The 20,205-nt window shown below is 42.5% G+C and overlaps 1 protein-coding gene across 5 annotated transcripts in view; it reads left to right on the top strand.

The window, feature by feature from the left end:
* The first annotated feature begins 10,812 nt into the window (after window positions 1–10,812).
* The window catches only part of tns1a (tensin 1a), a 103,103-nt gene continuing 93,710 nt past the window's right edge, over window positions 10,813–20,205 (top strand). For 4 of the 5 annotated variants that reach the window (XM_072379426.1, XM_072379410.1, XM_072379416.1 and 1 more), the window contains exon 1: window positions 10,813–11,664. In XM_072379426.1, coding sequence (XP_072235527.1) covers window positions 11,569–11,664 — 96 coding nt within the window. In that variant the 5' untranslated portion in view covers window positions 10,813–11,568. Of the gene's footprint in view, window positions 11,665–19,301; window positions 19,398–20,205 lie in introns of those variants that run through there. The other variant, XM_072379404.1, reaches the window with a different exon arrangement.

The raw sequence follows: 20,205 nt of genomic DNA, 5'->3' as shown, positions 1-20,205 counted from the left end.
GCAGACCACATGGACGAAATGAGACTCTACTGTGCATAGACAGTATTTCTTTGAGACAATTCTCATTTATGAAGCCACAAAAAAAAAAAAAAAATTTGGTTACCTCTGAGTAAACCTAAAAATCTATACAAAACACATTAACATTTCTATGTATACAAGTGAATGGTGAAACCACTTTCTGTATATATATATATATACACTACATTGCCAAAAGTATTCACTCACCCATCCAAATAAATGAATTCAGGTGTTCCAACAATCACTTCCATGGCCACAGGTGTATAAATTCAAGCACCTCGGCATGCAGACAGCTTCCACAAAGGTTTGTGAAAGAATGGGTCGCTCTCAGAAGCTCAGTGAATTCCAGCATGGTACCGTGATAGGATGCCGCCTGTGCAACAAGTCCAGTCCGGAAATTTCCTCGCTACTAAATATTCCACAGTCAACTGTCAGTGGTATTATGACAAAGTGAAAGCGATTGTGCGCAGATGTCGCCAACTTTCTGCAGTCATCGCTACAATCCTCCAAACTTCATGTGGCCTTCAGATTAGCTCAAGAACGGTGCTTAGAGAGCTTCATGGAATGGGTTTCCATGGCCGAGCAGCTGCATACAGCCATACATCACCAATTGCAATGCAAAGCATCGGATGCAGTGCCAATGGATTCTAGAGCAGTGGAGAAGCGTTCTCTGGAGTGACGAATCACGCTTCTCCATCTGGCAATCTGATGGACGAGTCTGGGTTTGGCGGTTGCCAGGAAAATGGTGCTTGTCTGACTGCATTTTGCCAAGTGTAAAGTTTGGTGGAGGGGGGATTATGGTGTGGGGTTGTTTTTCGACCCCTTAGTTCCAGTGAAAGGAACTCTGAATGCTTCAGCATACCAAGAGATTTTGTACAATTTCATGCTTACAACTTTGTGGAAACAGTTTGGGGATGGCTCCTTCCTGTTCCAACATGACTGTACACCAGTGCACAAAGCAAGGTCCATAAAGACATTGATGAGCCAGTTTGGTGTGGAAGAACTTAACTGGCCTGCACAGAGTCCTGACCTCAACCCGATAGAACAACCTTTGAGATGAATTAGAGCGGACACTTTGTGCCAGGCCTTCTCGTCCAACATCAGTGTCTGACCTCACAAATGCGCTTCTGGAAGAATGGTCAAAAGGAAGGCTTGCCCAGAAGAGTTGAAGCTGTTATAGCAGCAAAGGGTGAGCCAACGTCATATTAAACCTTATAGATTAAGAATGGGATGTCACTTAAATTCATTTGGGTGTAAAGGCGGATTAGCGAATACTTTTTGCAATATAGTATATATTAACCTGTCACAGGCCCCTGCAGACTGGTGACAAAGTAGATGCTAAAGCTTTGAATGTCCTTTTAGACCTGTGCATTGCTACCAGTGTAAGATGCTGATTGGCCCATACTTTTGCGTTTTGTGCACAAACAGGTCGCTTGGAGATTGGCAAGATGGATTCTGTGGCGATCTTGCAATCTCATAAGAATCCAGCCGCTTTGAAAGATAATGTGAATATGGAGGAAAATTATTTAGAAAAATAACAACACTGCAGAGTGTAGATGCAGATGAATATAGAGATAAGAGGGAATGCAAATTCAGACTTCAGGCAAGGCTTTTTTCCAGAATAATTGCGAATACATTAACTTGACTATTAGAGTCGTCCTGTGGATGCAGTACCTCTGTTTTTGGGAGTTGGTGTTGTGGGGGAATTTGGAAACGTGATGATTTTCATGATAGTCGGTCTTTCAGCTTTTGCTACACAAACACTTTTCCGGGAGAAAAATTAATAATAAAAATAGCAAACAACACCCACATTGTATTAGCTTGGAATAGTATTTTTTATCAACTATACCTACAGTCTGTTTCGCCAATAAAATGTAAGTACAGCAAATTGATTGTTTCAAATGTTCTTGGCAAGTGTTGATAATTCTCTGCCAGTATAGATGAATAGTTTCATTATCACCTATTCCCTCTTGTCTATTCACCTCACTTAGGGGTCAGAGAAAACGCTGGAAGTGGTCGTGTGTGTGTGTGTGTGTATTGGGGAAGGGGAGTAGATGTTTCTGGATAACGAAGTTTCCCTTGGCAGCAGGCCTCGGAAGTGTCACCACTCATAGACCTCCACTCTAAGCACATCCAAGTGCCTCCCTGTCCCCGCACATAATTTGCCACCGCTAAAGATGAACATGTCACCTGGAGGTTTTTCCAAGCCGAGGCTTTTCCTTTTTCCTTAAGCGGTTGTCCTGAGTGCCACATTTGAATGTTATGATTATGAATCGCAATTAGAATTTACCTTCAGATGAAAATCATATCCGAAAAGATCACTGAACTACAATGTTCCAGTGTCATTGAGATTTATTGATCAAAGCCTCTTCTCTTAATTGACTAACTCATTGATCACAGTACATAAGAGTCACTTTTGTCTCTGCTGTGCTTTTTTTTCTGGATCAGATGGAGACACTTGGGAAATGGTGAGGTATCATTATTTCGATGTATTAGTATGTATTATCTAAGGCACACCCTGCACCCAGAAGTCTGGATTGGCTTGTCTCCAGTGCAATGGCAGTTGAGGCTTTATCCTAAGTGCTGATGTTCCATTTCCAGTAAGTTTTCTAAAGGTGACATTGTGCTCTTTTCAACAATTTCACACAGTTATTTTTATGAGACAGGCTTTGATTGAAATACCTGTTGACCATGTCCAAAATTTAAGGTATTCTGCAACAGGACGTCGGGGAAGGGTTCGTTTCTGGTGTGTTTTTCATGTTAGCTACGGACACGCAGTCACGCTGGCTGTGGCAAGTTACGGTGTGTTTATGTACGTTACCTGGACTATCAAAACCTGGACATCCATTGTTTTACTTTAATAAAAGTAAGCAAACATAATGAAGCTATTCCTCCAGTCATACGAAAAACACTCCAGTTCATCATATAGATATAGATAGTTACTCCGTTGATATGAGAGGGAAATTGATTAGCAGTGTAGCTGAAAGTTAAACACCACGTAACTCGTAGTAATGCATGTGTACCTTTAATTACTGAGTTTAAATATGTTTTATATATTGCCATAGTTAAACAATGTTACTTTGAGATTTGCAACTTTTTCAGAAATACGCTGACAATGCAATATTCCCACATCAAAGTGTTTACAAGCAACAAGAGTGAGGAGAGGACCGGACACACAGCTGCAGGTTTATCCAAATTACATAATGAATACAATGAGTAACTGTTCAACTTGAAAGCATTCAATTGACAATTTAATGTTATTACAATAACGTAAATCTCTGTAAAAGTGTTAAAAACTTCTTAGACGTTGTGTACTTGTCTTTATTCCCTGAGCCATTAACGCTAGGTACAGCTAATAACAGAAAGAAAGAAATAAACCATGAAAAATCCCTCTTTGTGGCACATTTTCTTCTGCCCAGCAGTGAACTGGATCAAGTTGTTGAAACGGTCCGATAAAAAGTGGTTGCTGCACATTTAACAGTCTTTAGCTAAGTCTTGGTGGGACATTACCCCCCAAGTATAATTTATCCACTGTGCTCTTATATCCACTGAGGCTGGTGTTAGACATAGAATGCATACTCTTCAGTAGAGCTGACCACAGAAAATTTCCACGAGAAAATGTGTCTTTATGTGTCTAGCAGGGTGGATGCGAATGGGCTCAGAGGTGGAGAAACTTAAGGGGTGACTTAGTTTTTAAATGCAAATCAGGTTGGCTCGTTAAATGAGGAACTTTCAGAAAAGTTAAGAAATAGTCAAGAAAAATGCCAGGATTGTGTTTTGGGGGTCCGTGTATATGACGGCCAACCGATTTTCCTTTTGATATTGAAAGAACAAGTCGTTTCCCAATGACCAATAATATAAGGAGAAACCGGTAACGACTCGTTTTTCATTTTTAAAACAAAAAACGAGCTGTTACTTGTTTTCCGACAGGATGTTTGAAGATGAAAACTTGGAATCGGAGAAAAAAATTTGATTTTCAATATTTATTTATGGTCTGTGACTTTTCGTTGTGACCCGGAGGTGATCCTGTCCCCACATATTACGTGCCCACGCAGCACATTAATGGAAAGTTTTGTTCTCTTTCGAGGAGGAAAACGAGTAGCAATCTTGTGCAACGCCATTGTTTTTGCATCAATGTTTCAGCCAAATTAAATTTGCGCGACAGGTAAAGCAAAAGACAGCTTCCAGGTCTTTGGGGCAGTTTTGTACTTGCTGGTGATTTCAGACACAGATTAGAGTTTTTTTTTCCATATTGTGTCGCCTTTGAAACTTAAGATAGATTCTTTCACACACATATTTGAAGATGGACAAAAATGAATTTCGTAGAATTGAACTTTTGTATGATCAGAGTATGAGACGAACACGAACGTACGAATTTTAGGGAATGCTACAAATATGAAAATGGGAAACAACAAAAATTTAATGTAGGGACGAGTCTGAGAAAAACAGAGGACAGACGAGTCTGCATGAGAGTGAATAATGAGGTGTGTGGTGGGACCTAATCTGCTATCTGCCCTGTACAGTGCACACTATGTGCGCTGAATGTGAACGGGATGTTGGTGCAGAAAAACAAAAACCCTTCATGTTCCTCGTCTCTTTTTCTAATCTTGAAGCACGTATACCAGGCTGCTCAGCAGTCCATTGTGGGCCTGTCAGACATGACTGCAAGCCCTGCTTTTACCAATTATTTTGACTGTTCATGGACTTTTTGTCATGTCTCTTCTTTTTTTTCTGCCCATATTTTTGTCCTTGAGCGAGTCTGCTTCATCCAGCTCTTTGTTCGTAAAGCGTACGCAAAAAAAATTTAAAAAATCAAGTGCTGGTGTGAAATTTAATAATAACCTATCTGTATGCTGATTGCTGCAAATAGCAACATCCAGCAGTATCCCCTGAATGCCTCGCTCAAGGATGTCACTCAAGGATTTTTGTATCTTGACTTATTCTCCCTCTTGCTTTGACTTGCATGAGGGGGTAATTTAGCCATTGAGTTTTATGGGTGTACTGTAGCTATGAAGCTTTGACTAGCAGCTAGCTAAATTAGCTTGCAATGAGAGTTTCAACTGCAGATCACCGCAAGAGTTGCTTTGTACACATGCATGCTCAGGACGGCGGATTGGACCGAAGAGAAGTTTCAGTGCAATCTGTTGGTTTCCTGAGCTAGGAATTTCTTTTTTTTAAATTGACTCTGTATGTATGAATTGCACTAATTTTGCTTTAATTGGAATTGGATTTAATTTGGATTGTGATTAGAATGAATTGGACTCTAATTGGCTTGAATTAGACTGTTTCATTGAACTGCCTTGAGATGACATTTGCTGTGATTTGGCGCTATATAAATAAACTGAATTAAACTGAATTGTTAAGACCTTGATACACTAAACCAATGTCAACAATGTCCGTAGATTAAAAACAAGAAAAAAATAAATACTAGAAGTTTCTGCTTCGTTTTCACTGTTGATTCATTTTTCTGTGTCCGACATAGTTATAACTCTGCGAAGCATTTATTTATTTATTTTTGAATCTGTTTTCTCTGTTGAGAAATCTTCATTCTGGTTTAAACTAACACATTTTAAGATTAAACTAAGATGTCAAGTTGTTTCGTATGTTAATCTACACCATGTTAATGCTCAAATATTGGATCTGTCGTAAGGCAGCATGCACACCACTTGCCTAAATGTCCTTTATTTTTAAAAAGTAAAAACGATCATTTCCACATATTTCTTGGTCAATACACCATCAATATGGTAGACCTTGGTGAGACCGTTTAGTTTACCACCCTCGGGCATTTATTGGATGTATCCTGTGAGGCTACCCTTGGTTACAAAGGCTACATCCTGGAACTTGGTTTATTTTAGATTGCTCTCTATGTGCTAATTTTTACAAAATCATGAGAAAATTACCTTATCCTGGGTCAGAGCAGCCACTTCTAAATCAACACAAAGTTGTAAAGTGTGTGGGAATTTTTTTTGTCATCATTACATGGGATATACTGTCAATTCTCAAAAATATATTTCCCAAAATATAACACCGATCTGTGAAACATAGTTGAGCGAGCATTGGTCAATTCACTTTTTTCCCGACCCAGTTTCCCACTCCACCATACTTGGATACTTGTTCACAAGTTCACAGGAATCATCTCCTATAACAAAGTATTCATTCTTCTTTTCTGCAAAACAAAGAAATGACACACTTGCAACTTTACTGTCCTTAACATTAGTCTTCAATAAAATCAAAGCAATTTCTAATTTGTTTGCATGTAATAAAAAAAAAAAAGACTTAACTTTGCATTGGGCCAATGGGAGCATCCAAGTTAAGCAGGTGCTGTTTACCCAAGAATCAGATCTTATTTGTGACAATCTGAAGGAAATTTATAGTTCGCCCTTTACTCTTGTCTATATTAATATTTCAAAGTTGTCCTATTTACTTCATTTTACCAGTGAGAGACTAAATTGTCTAAATGTTTACTTTCACTCACCCTCTTTCACATCCTCCTTACCTGTCTTGCCGATCCTTGTTCATTCTGCCACTCGTTGGCGTCCCAATTTGTGATTTGGAGCATTTCTGTAGTCTGATCAGATTGGCACTGGTTCAAAGTTTTCATTCTCTGAGCATGCAGCGAAGAGGGCAACACAAGGGACAGCAAGGAAGTAAGGGTAACTAACAACATTTTTTTCTTTACTAAAACATGTCACCAAAAGGGGTCTGAAAAATTTCTAAAAGTTGTTAGAGTCTAGTTAGAGACCGTCTAACCCAGTGTGTTGCTCCTGTGCGTGACTGTGTCTTGATTTGGTACATTAAAAGGTGAATGGAACTGATGTGATGAGTGCAAATAGTTGTCCAGTTCGCTATTGTAGATTTGGGACAAAAAATAAATAAGAACGCTGTGTACGAGTTAGTTCCAAAATATATTTTGGCGGCCCTTGATGTGCCTGGGCAGCCTGCCCAAGTATTAAAATCGTGTGGAAACAGCAGGAAATGTAGAATTTTATTCTATAAATATAAAAAAAAATACATTTGGATAAGGATCCAACTTGAATTTAGATGACAACAAACCAAACAGCAGAGGATAAGTTGAAGTTAATACAGTGACATCCTTGTTTTGTGCACTTGAATGAAAAATTCTCCTCCTGCTGCAGATGACAGGCGAATGTCACTGAGGGGGGTAGTTTCGTTGGCAGCTGGCACTTTTTCGCAGGGTTTCCAGTCAAACAGAGAAGCGGTGTGACAGGCCAGTCAATAGAAGTCAGCAGTGATTATGCAAGTTGCTTATGCCTAATGAGAAAAGGTCAGTGCATAGCCAAGAGAGTGGGACACAAGCCCGGTCTCACACTGAGATGTACAGTACACAGTGCTGTGGAACACTGTGTCGCATAAATGCATATTCCTCGTTCATCTGTCCTGCAGAAAGTGAAAGGCAAATAACGCCAATGAATATGGACACTAAATATTTTTTCAGGGGGCTCACGGTGGTGTGGTGGTTAGCAACGTCGCTTCATAAAGAGAGAGTTCCTGGTTCAATTTCAGACTGGGGCCTTTCTGTGTGGAATTTGCATGTTCTCACCGTGTATGTGTGGGTTCTCTCCATGACATGCATGTCAGGTTGATTGGAGTCTCTAGTCCCCTAGGAGTGTTGTTTGTCTCATTTGTCTCTGTGTGGCCCTGTGATGGACTGGCAATGTACCCCACCTCTCACCCAATGATGGCTAGGATAGACCCTACAGTTGGATTAAGCCGGAATAGAAAATGGATGGATGGAACAATTTCTCATTCTCTAAACCCAGCTTCTAATTTGATCTAATTTCTGCATTGCCATATCTTTATGGTTATCTTAATTGAAAATGAAAGTAAAAAAAAAAAAAAAAAGATGCTTCTCAGCACTATGCAAAGAAAAACAAGGTCCTAGTCCAGTTTAAAAGAAGCAGGTCCACAGGACATCATTAATTATGTTGACACAAAGGAAAAGTGCACTGTCTGCTGTGCATTTCTTGGCCCATTTTATTTTGGGTTGGAACATTTTTCTCTTTCCCACAGATGAGTAGCCAATGATAGATGTGCAGGAAGGATACTTTCAAACACCTAAACCAGATTTGAACGTTGGTCTGTCCATCCAGTTCTTGCTTCCAGCTTGTCACGTTGAAACAATTGGTCAAGATAAGTCTTTAGTGCGGTTTTTCAACTCACTGATTGCTCTGATCTACCTCAATAGATGTTCCCTAAAATCTGGATGAAACACCATAATTGCTGCAGATTCAACATAGTAACTAAAAAAATGAAAGAAAAAAAAATAGTTATTAAATTAAACAGTAATGAACATTTCAAGTACTGCAACTTATTCCTCCACCAACCCTCTAACTGTGCACGTAGCGCAATGAAAAATTGTGCTAACAGAGTGCTCTGTAGCAAACACCGTAATGTTGCTGCTGTTGGATTAAGAATATTTGATGCAATCAGACTCAAAAACCATATAGAGCTTCTTCTATATGCGATCATATTCACATAATACAGTCACTATCACAGCAAAAGATCATATTAATTTTACCACTAGCTTTAGCCTTTAGCCACAAGTCCAAAAACATCCCTGCTTTACATTAAAGGTTTCCTGATAATTAACCAATTGATTAGTCACAATTATATGCTCATAGTTTCTCCTTTAAAAAAAACAAACAATGTTTTAAAGGTTACTGAGAAGTATTGTTGAAAAGTTTGAAATTCCATAACTCTACTAGTCTGGGAGTTGATAGAGCTCCTAAATGAAAGCTATACAGCGCACATTTAGCTGCTTTTTGAGTTAAGGCGGTATCACGTTTTTTCTTGTACCAGTTTCATGTTCTGGCAACACCGTCACACAAGGCTTTCTTCAGTCACGACACCCGAGCAAGTTCAATTTGCTCAAGGAATATCAAAGAATGTCCAAAAGGTTAATAGCGCGTCGCTCCCTTGCTGTATAGGTTCAATCTTGTTGTGAGCTAGCTTGAGCCAAGAGAGAACGAACACAGGAGAGTTGACCGCAGAGAAGAAGAAAAAGGCAAAACCAGGAAAAGATTGAGCTGTCTTTTCAGCTGAGAAGGCAAATTGAAAGATTCAAATATGTTCCACATATTGCTGACGATACCCTGAAGTGGCAGTGGAAAAAGCTCTGGCAAGCAGACATTCATCTGTGAAGCTTTGTGTCACCCAAGCATGGAGAGAAAGTTGTACCACTCCAGGATCTATAACAAATGTCAAGTTGGATGAGTTGTGGACAGGCCAGCGTCAGACCGAGTGTGAGGAATAGTCTAGAACTACATACAGACTGTTACACAGTCACATGCATTTTCACATTGTTTGGCTAGTCGGGTGAAGGGAATATGCTCAAAAGCATCCCCTCACTTTCCCTGTTTGGGGGTTATGTTTTTTTAATGACGTACTATGTGAACTGAAATGACATCTATTCTCTGTGGCTGCTCCGAAATGCAAAAGACTACGAAACGGGTCGAATCACAAGCGACAAACGTTTCGGGAAAATGTGATGTTTCAAAGAAAAAACACGACGACTTTTCAGGAAACGCGATGTTACAAACAACAAGGCCCAAAACACTTTGTCTTGGCACACGCAGCAGCTTTAAGAAAACTATTTTGGAAGACTAGAAGACTATTTTCCCTCCTTTATCTGTGCATTTATTACTCATGCTGAGCACAGACAATAAATGATATCATAGAATATCTAAAACAGTTGTGTGTAGTTGTTTAAAAAAAAAATTGTTTATAGAGCCATATATGTACAGTATTAAATGACATTGTGTATATATTCATGTTTTTTTGCAAGTAGAAAGATTTTTGTTCATTGTTGATGCATTTCCATATTGTCAAACAATTTCTTATCCCCCCCCCCAACCCCATCTCCATCCCACCCTTCAGGCTAAGCTAGCTTTGGATGACAGAACAGCATCCTTTCTGCACTTTATCTCCCTCGCTCATTGCTTTGATGTGTTGTGATTGCGTTGGTGTGGTGGTGGTGTGCTGGGCGGGAGGGGTTGGAGATTGGATGGGGGTGGGGGGGGGGGAGTGTAGCACAGAAAAGCGTTCTGCAGTGAGAATGTGCTCCCACTGAAGCGTAGAGAGACTGCAGCAGAGTGAACGAGCCTGTGCACCACCTGCAGTCAAGTGTGTGTGTGTATGTGTGTGTGTGTGAAAGAGAGAGAGAGCGGGAAATAATCACCCAAGACACAATGATTCAACACCCTACTCCTCTCCTCCTCTGTCATCTTCTATCCTTTCTTTCTGTCCTCCCTCCTTCGCTCCCTTCGACCCAGTTCTCCACACACTACAATCATCACCCTGAGCTTGCCTTGTACCAGCTTTGCACCGTGACGGCTGCTGCACGTCTGTTTGTGTGTACATATTGCGCATGCTGGTGTGTGTTCACCGCTAGCCTCTGCTCAGTATTTCTCAAAAATAATGCTGCCTCTCCTCTTTCAGCGATTTGCCGCTTTCCTTTTTTGTCATTTTCTTGCTTTCCCGGTGTCTCACATCCATCCTTTTTTTTTTTTTATTCTTGCAATCCATTCTCCATCCTTCCCATCACTACTTGATGCACACTTTTGTTCATACGATCATCCCCCTCTTCAGTGACTCTGGTTTAAACTCAGAAGCATCCACACTGACTGGATACACTCCAAAAACCCTCTCTGTAATCCATCCTTTTTTTTCTTTCTCTTCCAACTGTTCTGCTCCCAGTCATTTTTCCCTTTCTCCCCCCCCTCCTCACTCTTTTGCTCCCCTCCTCCCGCTCTGACTGAGTAAGTGCTGCAGCATCGGTGCATGTGTGTATGTGTGAGAGCAGCACGGAGCGAAAGAGATGGACAAGTGTGTGCAAGCGGAGTGTGTGAGCGCGAAGCACCGGGGATCCTGAGCCTGGAGGGGAGCCGTGTGATCAGAGGGGGGCTCCTCTGCCTGTGGATGTATGTGCCAGGACAGCGTTATTTGCAGGCGAGCGCATGTGTGTGCGTGTGAGAGACGGTGAGTGTGGGCATGCCAGCGCGTGTGTGTGTGTGTAACACTGTCGTCGATCAGCGACGGGCTCTTCGCATTATGCAGCCGACGGTGCTCATCACACTTTGAGGACTGACTCATCCAGACCGGGCTGTGAAGACAGAAGAACGAAAGACAGAGAAAGACTGATGGATGGAAAGACAGGAAGACAGTTTTAGGCTCTTAATGCTCTGGGTCCCTCTAGACCATTCAAGGGTCTAGTCTGTTTGTGGGATGCCAATAGCCCCCCTCGTCTCTCCACAAATTGGAATTGCAGACACACAACCAGACAGACATCCAAAATTGCTTTAAAAAAAAAAGCCCTAAAAGGAAAAATAAATCCCCATTCGTCTTCTGACTCAAAGGAAGGTTTTCACTTCACATCTGCTCTACAGGCAACTACAAGAGGATCTCCTGTCTTTGCATGGTCTTTTTCTGCTTGATATAGTTCGTTTTCGTGTGGCGGGCCGTTGCAGGATCCTATCCCTGAACCAGGAGGGGAGATAAGAGGCTGGCAGACAAGACGGGACAGACGCAGGCATGGCTCGCCTCAACTGGTGCCTGGCTGCCGTCATCAGCTGGGGCAAGTTCCTCTTCGCCTGCTTCTTTCCTCTGCGGGGAGGCAAACGAAGCAAGGTAAGACCTCACGGAGGGGGAGAAAAGGGGTGCTGGGAATGGGAGACTGAGAAGGGATTGAGCTGAATGAAAGGACCCTTCTGCACATGTTGTCTGTCATTCCCCACTTCAGCCTATGCAGGTGCCATCTGGCATTATCATTCTGCATGCAACATACTCCAGGATAGGCCTTGGTCTCAATCACACCACTCAGCCGTGACTTGCATGCAGCTGGCTTTACCTAAACCATCAAATGACGTAGCTGTGAAAACAAGCTTGGCGACTGGTCATGGACCATTGTCTCTGGAAGTTTGCTTGATGTCCCTCTAAGTGCTGATTCAAGGTCAGTGTTACATCTCCAAGTGGTCTCCAGGCAGCTGCTCCAGTTAAAGATGGTGGGGAACCATTGGATAACAGATTTTTGGATTTGCCAGTGGAACCAGGCACTTGCTCCTGATAAGTAGGGTCACCTTGCTTTCACAACTGCAGAATTGTAATGCACCATTATTGGAGGGGGGGGTCTACGTCTTCCAAAGAAAGGGCTTTTGATATTCCCTGCCTGCCTTGTCCGTTCTTGGGAGAGAGTTTGTGGGTCTGTCATGCCTATCAGATGCTACTCTGGTCATACGGTACATTTGGAGGATCAAACTGAGTTCTTTGAATGGTAACTGTGGTTTTTACGCACACTTTTTTTTTTTTTTGCTTTTCTGTAGCGGCCAATCAGTCAAGTTTAACTACTTAGGAATGCCGAAATGGCACCACGGGGTCTTGCATTCTGCAATATCTTCAGTTACACATGCAAGGGCACCAAGAAGAGGACCCAAAGTGATGTGTGGGATCTTTTTTGATTGTAAAAAAGATACTCAAACAGCACAATCATCTCTGCTGTAAAGAGAGACCTTCTGGAAGCACTTGTCCCGTGGCTAGACAAAGTGACCAATCTCAGTACTTTTTTAAAATTATCTCTTACTATGAGCAAAGATACCTTTTTATGACTTTCCTGAGCTCTCGAATCCTTTTTTTTTTGGTCAAACTTTGCATTCCGTCATGGAACAACTCGAGCCATGCCGTGTGCCGTCACTTATTTACAATACAGTTTGGGCAGCGGTGTCGTTCTTCAGTCTGGTGGAAATGGGATTTTGCTTGTGGTGACGCTGTAGCGTGCAGTGCTGCAGCCGCCCGTCTCTTCCAGCTCCAACACCCTCCCACCAATACAGATACCAGCAGCACCTCCCCTCACCCTCCCAACTCCATCCTCGCCCAATTGCCGCAGCTCCTTATCTCTACACCCGCGCTCAATCCCACCACACTCCCCCTGTCGCACTCTCTTGTGCTGTATGTGTGCGTATATGTGCGTTGAGCTTGTTAGTGCCTTTGCAGACACACACTGATTATACATCCTATCCGAGCCTCAGCTCAGTCTTTTTCTCAGCATTGGAAAAAAAATTCCTTTTGTTTAAATTGATTTTTCTATTTCTATTTTTTTTTTATTTAAAAAGACCGTTGCTTTAGTGTGTTAGCGACACATAATACAGCCTCATCTTTGGACATTGTACCCTCTGGCATGGTCAGCGTTTGTTCTTTTGTTCCTTGTGAGGGAATTCATGCAGCCAACATGATATATATTGTCACGTGATTGCTGAAAAAAATAATGTATTTATTGCAGTTGTTAACATCTTACCTACAATGACATATCGACTTGTTTTGGTGACTCAACTTGTCGCAGTTAAACCCGTCCGTTTCAGGATGTAGACACATTTTTCTATGAGATTCTGATAAGATGTGGCACATTTTTCTCGACTAACTCTTAGAAAACAAAGAGCTGGAAGTATCCCACCGCAGTAGCAATAAACCATGTTCTAGTGGGAATTTGTCAGGTGATTAACAGAATAAGACAGTTTTGGATGTAGACTCGAGAAGTCCGGTCAACTTTCACATGTACCCATGAAAACAGACAGATCAAAAAACAACCCCGGACACAGACTTGTTGGATGCCCCTTTACTAAAGAAAATAACTTTAACTAAAGCAGATGTGTCTTTGTGGGGGTCATGTGACTATTCATAATCACATTGCATCTGTTTTTGGTCATTTTCTGTGTATGGTCTCCTTCCTTGTATTTTACGTCTCCAGGCATGTTTTGTGTCTCCGTTTGTCCCCTTATTCTTTTTTTGCTAATTTTCCATCACTGTGTTGTCATTTGTTGTCTTCCCGTACAGTCATTTTGTCTCTGTGAGGGCTTTTAATGTCTCATTGGTCATTTTGCATCATATTGTGGTCATCTCTGTATTCTGTATTTGTGCTTACGCTTATATTTGGTCCTTTAGCATCTTCCCGATGTAAACTGATATCAGTGTCATCGTTTTTGTCAATTTTCCAGCTTTTGATGGTAGCGTTTTTCCTTCATTGTGGTCATTTTTTTTTGCTTATCAAACAGAGGTACACTTGAGGCCTCTGACACCGTCCATGCTTTTTAACACAAAACACAATGAAGATTCCAAAGCTCTTGGCCAATCGCAGATGCACATTTGCTATGTTGCCACTGGAGCTGCCTTTGAAGCACGCAAGTTTTAGGTTTTTGGAAAAAAATAATAAGCTCTCCATGATTTTTGATCCGACAAATCAGTCCATTTTCCTTCCATTTCCATGTCTTCTGCATGACAGCCGTTGAGTCTGTTGCTGCTCTGTAGCTCCAGCTGCAGCACGAGAACTGGTCACGTGGCCGACTGGGAGGTGAAAGTGGAGAGGTAAGGCTCTATGTCTTCCCTCCAAGGACCGCTGTGAGGTGTTCAGTTTCCATGGCAACGTGGCTCACGCAGTCCCCTCATGATGGGGCTGGGTTACTACAGAGACGGGCTGTGTGTTTGATTGTGAATGTATAGTGGTTTTGTAAGAGGGAGAAGAGAAAACAGAGAGGGAGGTGGAAGGATGCTGTGTAAAGGTTTTCTCCATATGTGTTACTATGGCGACACAACTACGGCTCTTTGGGAGAGTAACCTTCTACGCCCCTCAGTTTCCTCTTATCCTCTTTTAGTTCATTCCCTTTCCTCTTGCCCCCTTTTTCACCTCCTCTCTCTTACCCTCCTCACACCTCGTCTCTCCTTTCTCTTCCCTTATTCTTCCTCTTCATTTTCATCTCTTTTCTCTCGTCACCTTTTTCCCTCTCTTTCTGTCACTTCTCTCCTCGTGGTGTTTACTTTCATTTGAATTTGTCAAACTAATGTCCCCCGTGTCAGTAAATCCACATCAGGCAGCACTCCAGACAGCCAAAAGAGGGAAGGGTGATGGGAAACCTGTCCACTGAATGGCTCCTTATTTTCTGCCTCAAGATTGCTTCTTCAGCATATGCATGAAAACCTCATTCATTCCTTGTTGTATTTATCATACGCTCCCAACTTACCTTCCACGCTGAGAAATGGCACAGGTACTGCGCCTAGAGAACGGCTGACTTCTGCCCTGAATGGCTCACTGTACTCCAGCAGGCCGTTCAGCATGATCAATGCTTTGTTATTCTAGCATTAAAGCTTTAATGTGATGGATTCTCCAGCGCCAGAAGAGGAGACTGCAGAGTCGATGACGAACACATGCTGTATCCTCAACTTCGATTCTTTTTCTCTCTTCTTCTGTCCGATGGTTATTTCTTTCAGTCACTCCAGAATATTCAAACCATTTTTTGTGGATCTGATGATTCACCATCACTGTCAGTGCATTTGTCAGTTTATATGCATGTAAATCAGCACTCCCGCAAGCTTAAAAATAGGTCGAAAAAGGCTTCTAATGTTTGTATTTGAAAGTTCTACTGGTTTACTGTGAGTGTGTGTGTGTGTGTGTGTGTGTGCTTGTGCCTCCCTGTCTGCTTCTTTTCTCGGAGCTATGGCTTGTTGCATTGGGAATAAGGGAATAAGAGCCTGACCTCACAGTGCAAAAATGTTTTACCCAGAAAACACACACTCCCAATAGCGCCCTTAAAATCAATGTGTTTTGCTGGTAAAGTGACTCTTAAAAGGCTTTTCTGGCTTCGCCAGCAGAGGAAAAATGACGTGAAGTGCATGCATGAGCTTTCTATGTGGGGATAAACATGCAATGCTCTCTGGTACGCATCTGCTGAGGCTTTCTGAGGGTTGTTTGGAGGCCACTAGAGGCTGCTAGCAACCCAGTTTAGACCTGGAAGCAGCGGCTTTATCAAACACACGCATTGAAATCAATTAAAAAAAACAGTCCACCAGTTAACGTGACTGTTAAAGCTCGCTCACTAGCGTTTCCCCGATGCTGTCCCGTTAGCTGACGTTATGCAAATAAAACACACGCGGAGGCAGACACACTCATAAACACACAGAGATTATGTGTCAGGTTAGCCTATGGACTGAGGTAACTGTTACAGTGGAAGTGATGGAGAGCAGCATGGATCAATAGAAGGTGTTTTCTCAAAATGAATTGGCTCTTAGCCCTTTATAGATCTGACTGTGGAGTGATGTAATATGCCTGTGCAGCTGGTGTAATGTTGATTCAGTGCTTTATATGGACACACACTTGCATAATGCAACCCTTTACCGTGTGCTATACAATGTGTGCATACATGCATTTATAAACACATGATATATGCAGCCTGTTCACCTGGGAGGGTATATTTTTAAATCAAAAGATATACAAATCGTTCCAGTCAATACAATAATGTATTTCTTTTTTTAGATATGGCACCGCTAAAGAAGTGTTAATTCAGGTGACATCACGAGTTCTTTTGGATTAGAAGAGACTGATCCTAAATCTGTTTTAGGGCAGCTTAAATACTCAAAAGCTGCTATATAGACACTCCACTGCTCCATAAAGCATTTAGCTCCAAAATAATTATTTCAGCTATTAAAGTACTTTTCCACAAATCTGCCTGATCTTGCTGCATAAAGTGTGAGAGGTGATACACATTAATGAGCTCTTAAAGAATGAGCAAAGGCGTAAAAACTTTGTAGAGCACAATGTAAGTGATGTTCTACTAGAGTGAAACATAAAAATGAACTTAACTGGTTGACTTTAGGGAAGACAAAGTGGAAAAGGCAACAACATACTAAAGAAATGTCTGTTCAGTCATGTCTTTTTACTCCAATAAATGGCTGGTGACGCCAGCCACTTACAGCAATGGGTGGACGACAAAAATCGTCAATTCCAATCACTGTTTCCCTTCCTATGCTGTGCTCTATCTCCTCTAAACGCACATAGAAAATTACAGCAATGTGGCATGGGTTGTGTGCAGGTGCGACGTTTCATAGCTTGGATTGACAGCTTTGTTCAGCCTCTCTTTCTTGTTCTTCTGAATCCCGTTGCTCAAGCTCAGTCTCACAAGAAAATGTGATACGTACGTTTGTCCATCTGTTGTAATTTCATATTTCAAGGCTTTAAAATGTGAGATAACAGTGTTTTAGTTGGCTGTTGCTTTGTGCAGAGCCAGGTTGCGTCACGTCAACGGAACCGCAGGCAAGTATCAAGCTGTGTAGGCCGTGACTGGGTATTTTTCTGACCCTAAGCATGTATTTTGCAACTTCTAAACATAACCATGTACAGTCAGTCTAACCCTAATCATGGACTTTTAACTTATAACCCTGGCCATTTGCGGGTGGGAACAATGTGGGAAAAAAAACAAAGCATGAGGCAAGTGGGAGCCAAAGTAGAAAGGGATAATTGTTGAAAATGCAGCGCAGCAAATGTTTGATCTTGCAATTTCTTGCTTGAAAGAGATTGCAAGAGAATGGAGAACTTTCAGAAATCAAAAACACTCAAACACTAAATTACACAACCAAGTCTAACTGCATTGCAGTACATGTAAAAGAACGCTTTCCGAGCTTTGAAACCGCTGTTCTGAAAGGACGCCTTGCATAAAAAGAAGTGATGGGTACTTAGTAGCCATTATGGGAAGTGTAAATTTGACTCTATAACCATTTTACACCTGTCAAAAAAATCCTCTGACAGCTGCTAACATCTGACTTTTGATTGCAAATGTCAAGTGTTTAAACGACTCTTCCAATGCACTCACGCTAATTGTCAATGAGGGAGCTGCAAGAGTTAGCATAGCAACAGGTTACGGACACAAGACTAATAGATTTTATGGTCTGCGAGACAGCGGGCCCTGTGTTGGCTGACATCCACAGTGGAGAAACTGTTGCCTAACACAGACTGATGGATGCTGTGTAATGCCTTCCCTTCGTGTTCTTGTGCTGTCAGGCTTTTCCTCTGGTACACAGTGGTAAGGCCTTTATACATATGCCTTTTCGAGCCAGGACTGATACGCCTTCTTTGCGCATTGTGTCATGTGTGAAAGTACAGAGGTGGAGCAGGGGTCGAAGGGGTCGAAGGGACTTAGTAACAGAGGCAAAAAAATGATCCAGTCTCATGTGTTTTTGTCAAACGGTAAGCCGGCACCGTGGAACGCGCCACTCTAACCAACAGTGCCGTTCTCACTCTGCTGATTCCACAACACCGGCTTTATGTATGAAAGAACACAGCGATTGAGGGGGCGCCTCTGCTTGGCATGTATGAATAGTAGGAGGAACAGCGGCAGGTTAACAAAGACAGCTTTTTTGCACCGATAAGGCGCAACATGCTGTGGTTACTGGACTGGTTACATTGGCGTCCCAAGAGAACTTAGGGTAAACACGCTACTAGTGGCAATGGGGAAAGTATTAAATCGGTTTATTTTAGAGTGTGTACCCAGGTGCAAAAAGCCAGTTGAAAAACATTGCGTTTGACATGAAAACAACATGTGCTTTAAACTTTTTTTGAATGTTTCTTTTCAAAAGTCTCCCGGCTGTGTCCGGGGCATTGACATCAAATTACTGGAGCACTACCTCTGAGACGCAGGCTGAAATGGGTCGCTGTAGTTCTACACTTTATTTTAAGAGAAACATAGATGATGTCACTGCTTACACTGCAAGAATAAACACTTTGCCACACGTTCATCATGTACGCATCCAAGCTGCGCATACAGATGTGGATGCATCACCATTGTTGCAGAAAGTACCTGCTAGTTTTATACTGCAAGCCGTTTGTCTGGGCCCTCGGCTGTTTCACAGCAGCTGGTGAGTCCTGTAGATATTTCACAGGAGGAGAGCAGATCTGGAAACAGGAAAGGGCTGTCGATGAAAAATTGAAGTGACATTAGCACAGACATGAGCGAGCATGCTTGCAGAAGAGAGGTGGAGGGAAGGAGAGGTGAGGTATGCAATGCAAGGAAGCTAAGGGGGTAGAGGGTGGTCAGTAAATAGAGTGTGTGTATATGTGTGTGGGGAGAAGAGAGGGAAGGGAGAGGAGGGGCTAACAAGGATCATTTGAGGAGAAAAGAGTTTTGGAAAAGAGAAAAAGTAAAGGCCAGCTCTCACCTCCCCCCTCCAGCTGCTCCGCAGAATAAAGTTACCACACTTCAAGAGAGACAGGGAGGAAGGCAGCAAGCAAGCGAACAGGAGGGAGAGTTACGAGGAGAAGGAGTGGAAGAGGGGAGGGAGCTCACATGAGGGAGACTGACTGAGACCATCAGAGAGAGAAAACCAGAACAGCATTGCTTTCCTTGTGCATCCCATGCCTGGCATGGATATATGTCGCAGAGGCCTGCGTGGAAGCGCTGGGAACTTCTGGGAATTCCGTGGATTTCAGTTGTGAGCCTGGAGAGCCCCTAACTAGCGCTTTTTCCAGGATGCCCTCCGTCTCGCTGTCGCTGCCCTCTGCTCTGGCAGGGAGGGCCAGGACCTGGGTTTGCCTCTCCTGCATGTTCTGGGTAAGACACAGCGATGTGTGCAAGCCAGTAAGACATCATCATGCAGGGAGATCGAGGTTAAATGATGCTGTCTGTGTTAGCAGACCCAAACCAGCACAAGTTACATGCATGAGTAACCTGTAGGGGTGTTTTTGCTGACAGATTTCCAGATGCTCTAAAATACCTTCCCTGATGTTGGTCAAGTGGGCAGTTAAGGAAGATTTTTGCTTTAATCCTTTGCTTTCTAAAGATCGCTTTAGAAATCTTGGCACACGAGCCCCTCTGTATCCTTTGATGTGCAAGTTAGCTGAAAGATGGAACATGGTTGGTTTCTCTGGGGGAAACTCTGGCCCAAAATGGAAAGAGCTCTCACAAAAACCTGGAAATGAAATCCCCTCACTAGCATCTTTTACTGTACCTTTTGGCTACTAGAGTTCAGGTATTTGTGGATTCCCTCTCATTTGTTCCACTGTGCATCAATAGCTGCATGGCAGGCAAATTAAACTGCAGTCTGCTCCATTCAGTGATCTTGGCAGGACTAATCTAGCTGACTGTTCTGCGCCGACTGGCAACGGCGTGTTCTTGCGTTGGGTCCACGCGTCTTCGGTGCGAGAGCTATTTCTGGGTTCTCCTGTATAATTTAATCTGCTGTGCTGACTTCTGCTTGTATCTTGGTCTTTCCATGCAAGCACGCCAACCCCTGGAAATGCATGACGTGAGATGACTTGGACGGATGTGAATATGGGCCTATGTGGGCCTTACTTAATTGTCTTTTGAATTTGGGAGGCCCCATCTCCTTGTTCAACCTGCCTTTATTCCAGATGCTCTT

Source organism: Leuresthes tenuis, unplaced genomic scaffold (genome assembly GCF_036924035.1).
Source record: "Leuresthes tenuis unplaced genomic scaffold, fLeuTen1.0.hap1 SCAF_1, whole genome shotgun sequence".
In the NCBI taxonomy this organism is placed as follows: Eukaryota; Metazoa; Chordata; class Actinopteri; order Atheriniformes; family Atherinopsidae; genus Leuresthes; species Leuresthes tenuis.
The sequence above is the reverse complement of the archived record's forward strand: the minus strand, read 5'-3'. Positions and strand labels throughout refer to the sequence as shown.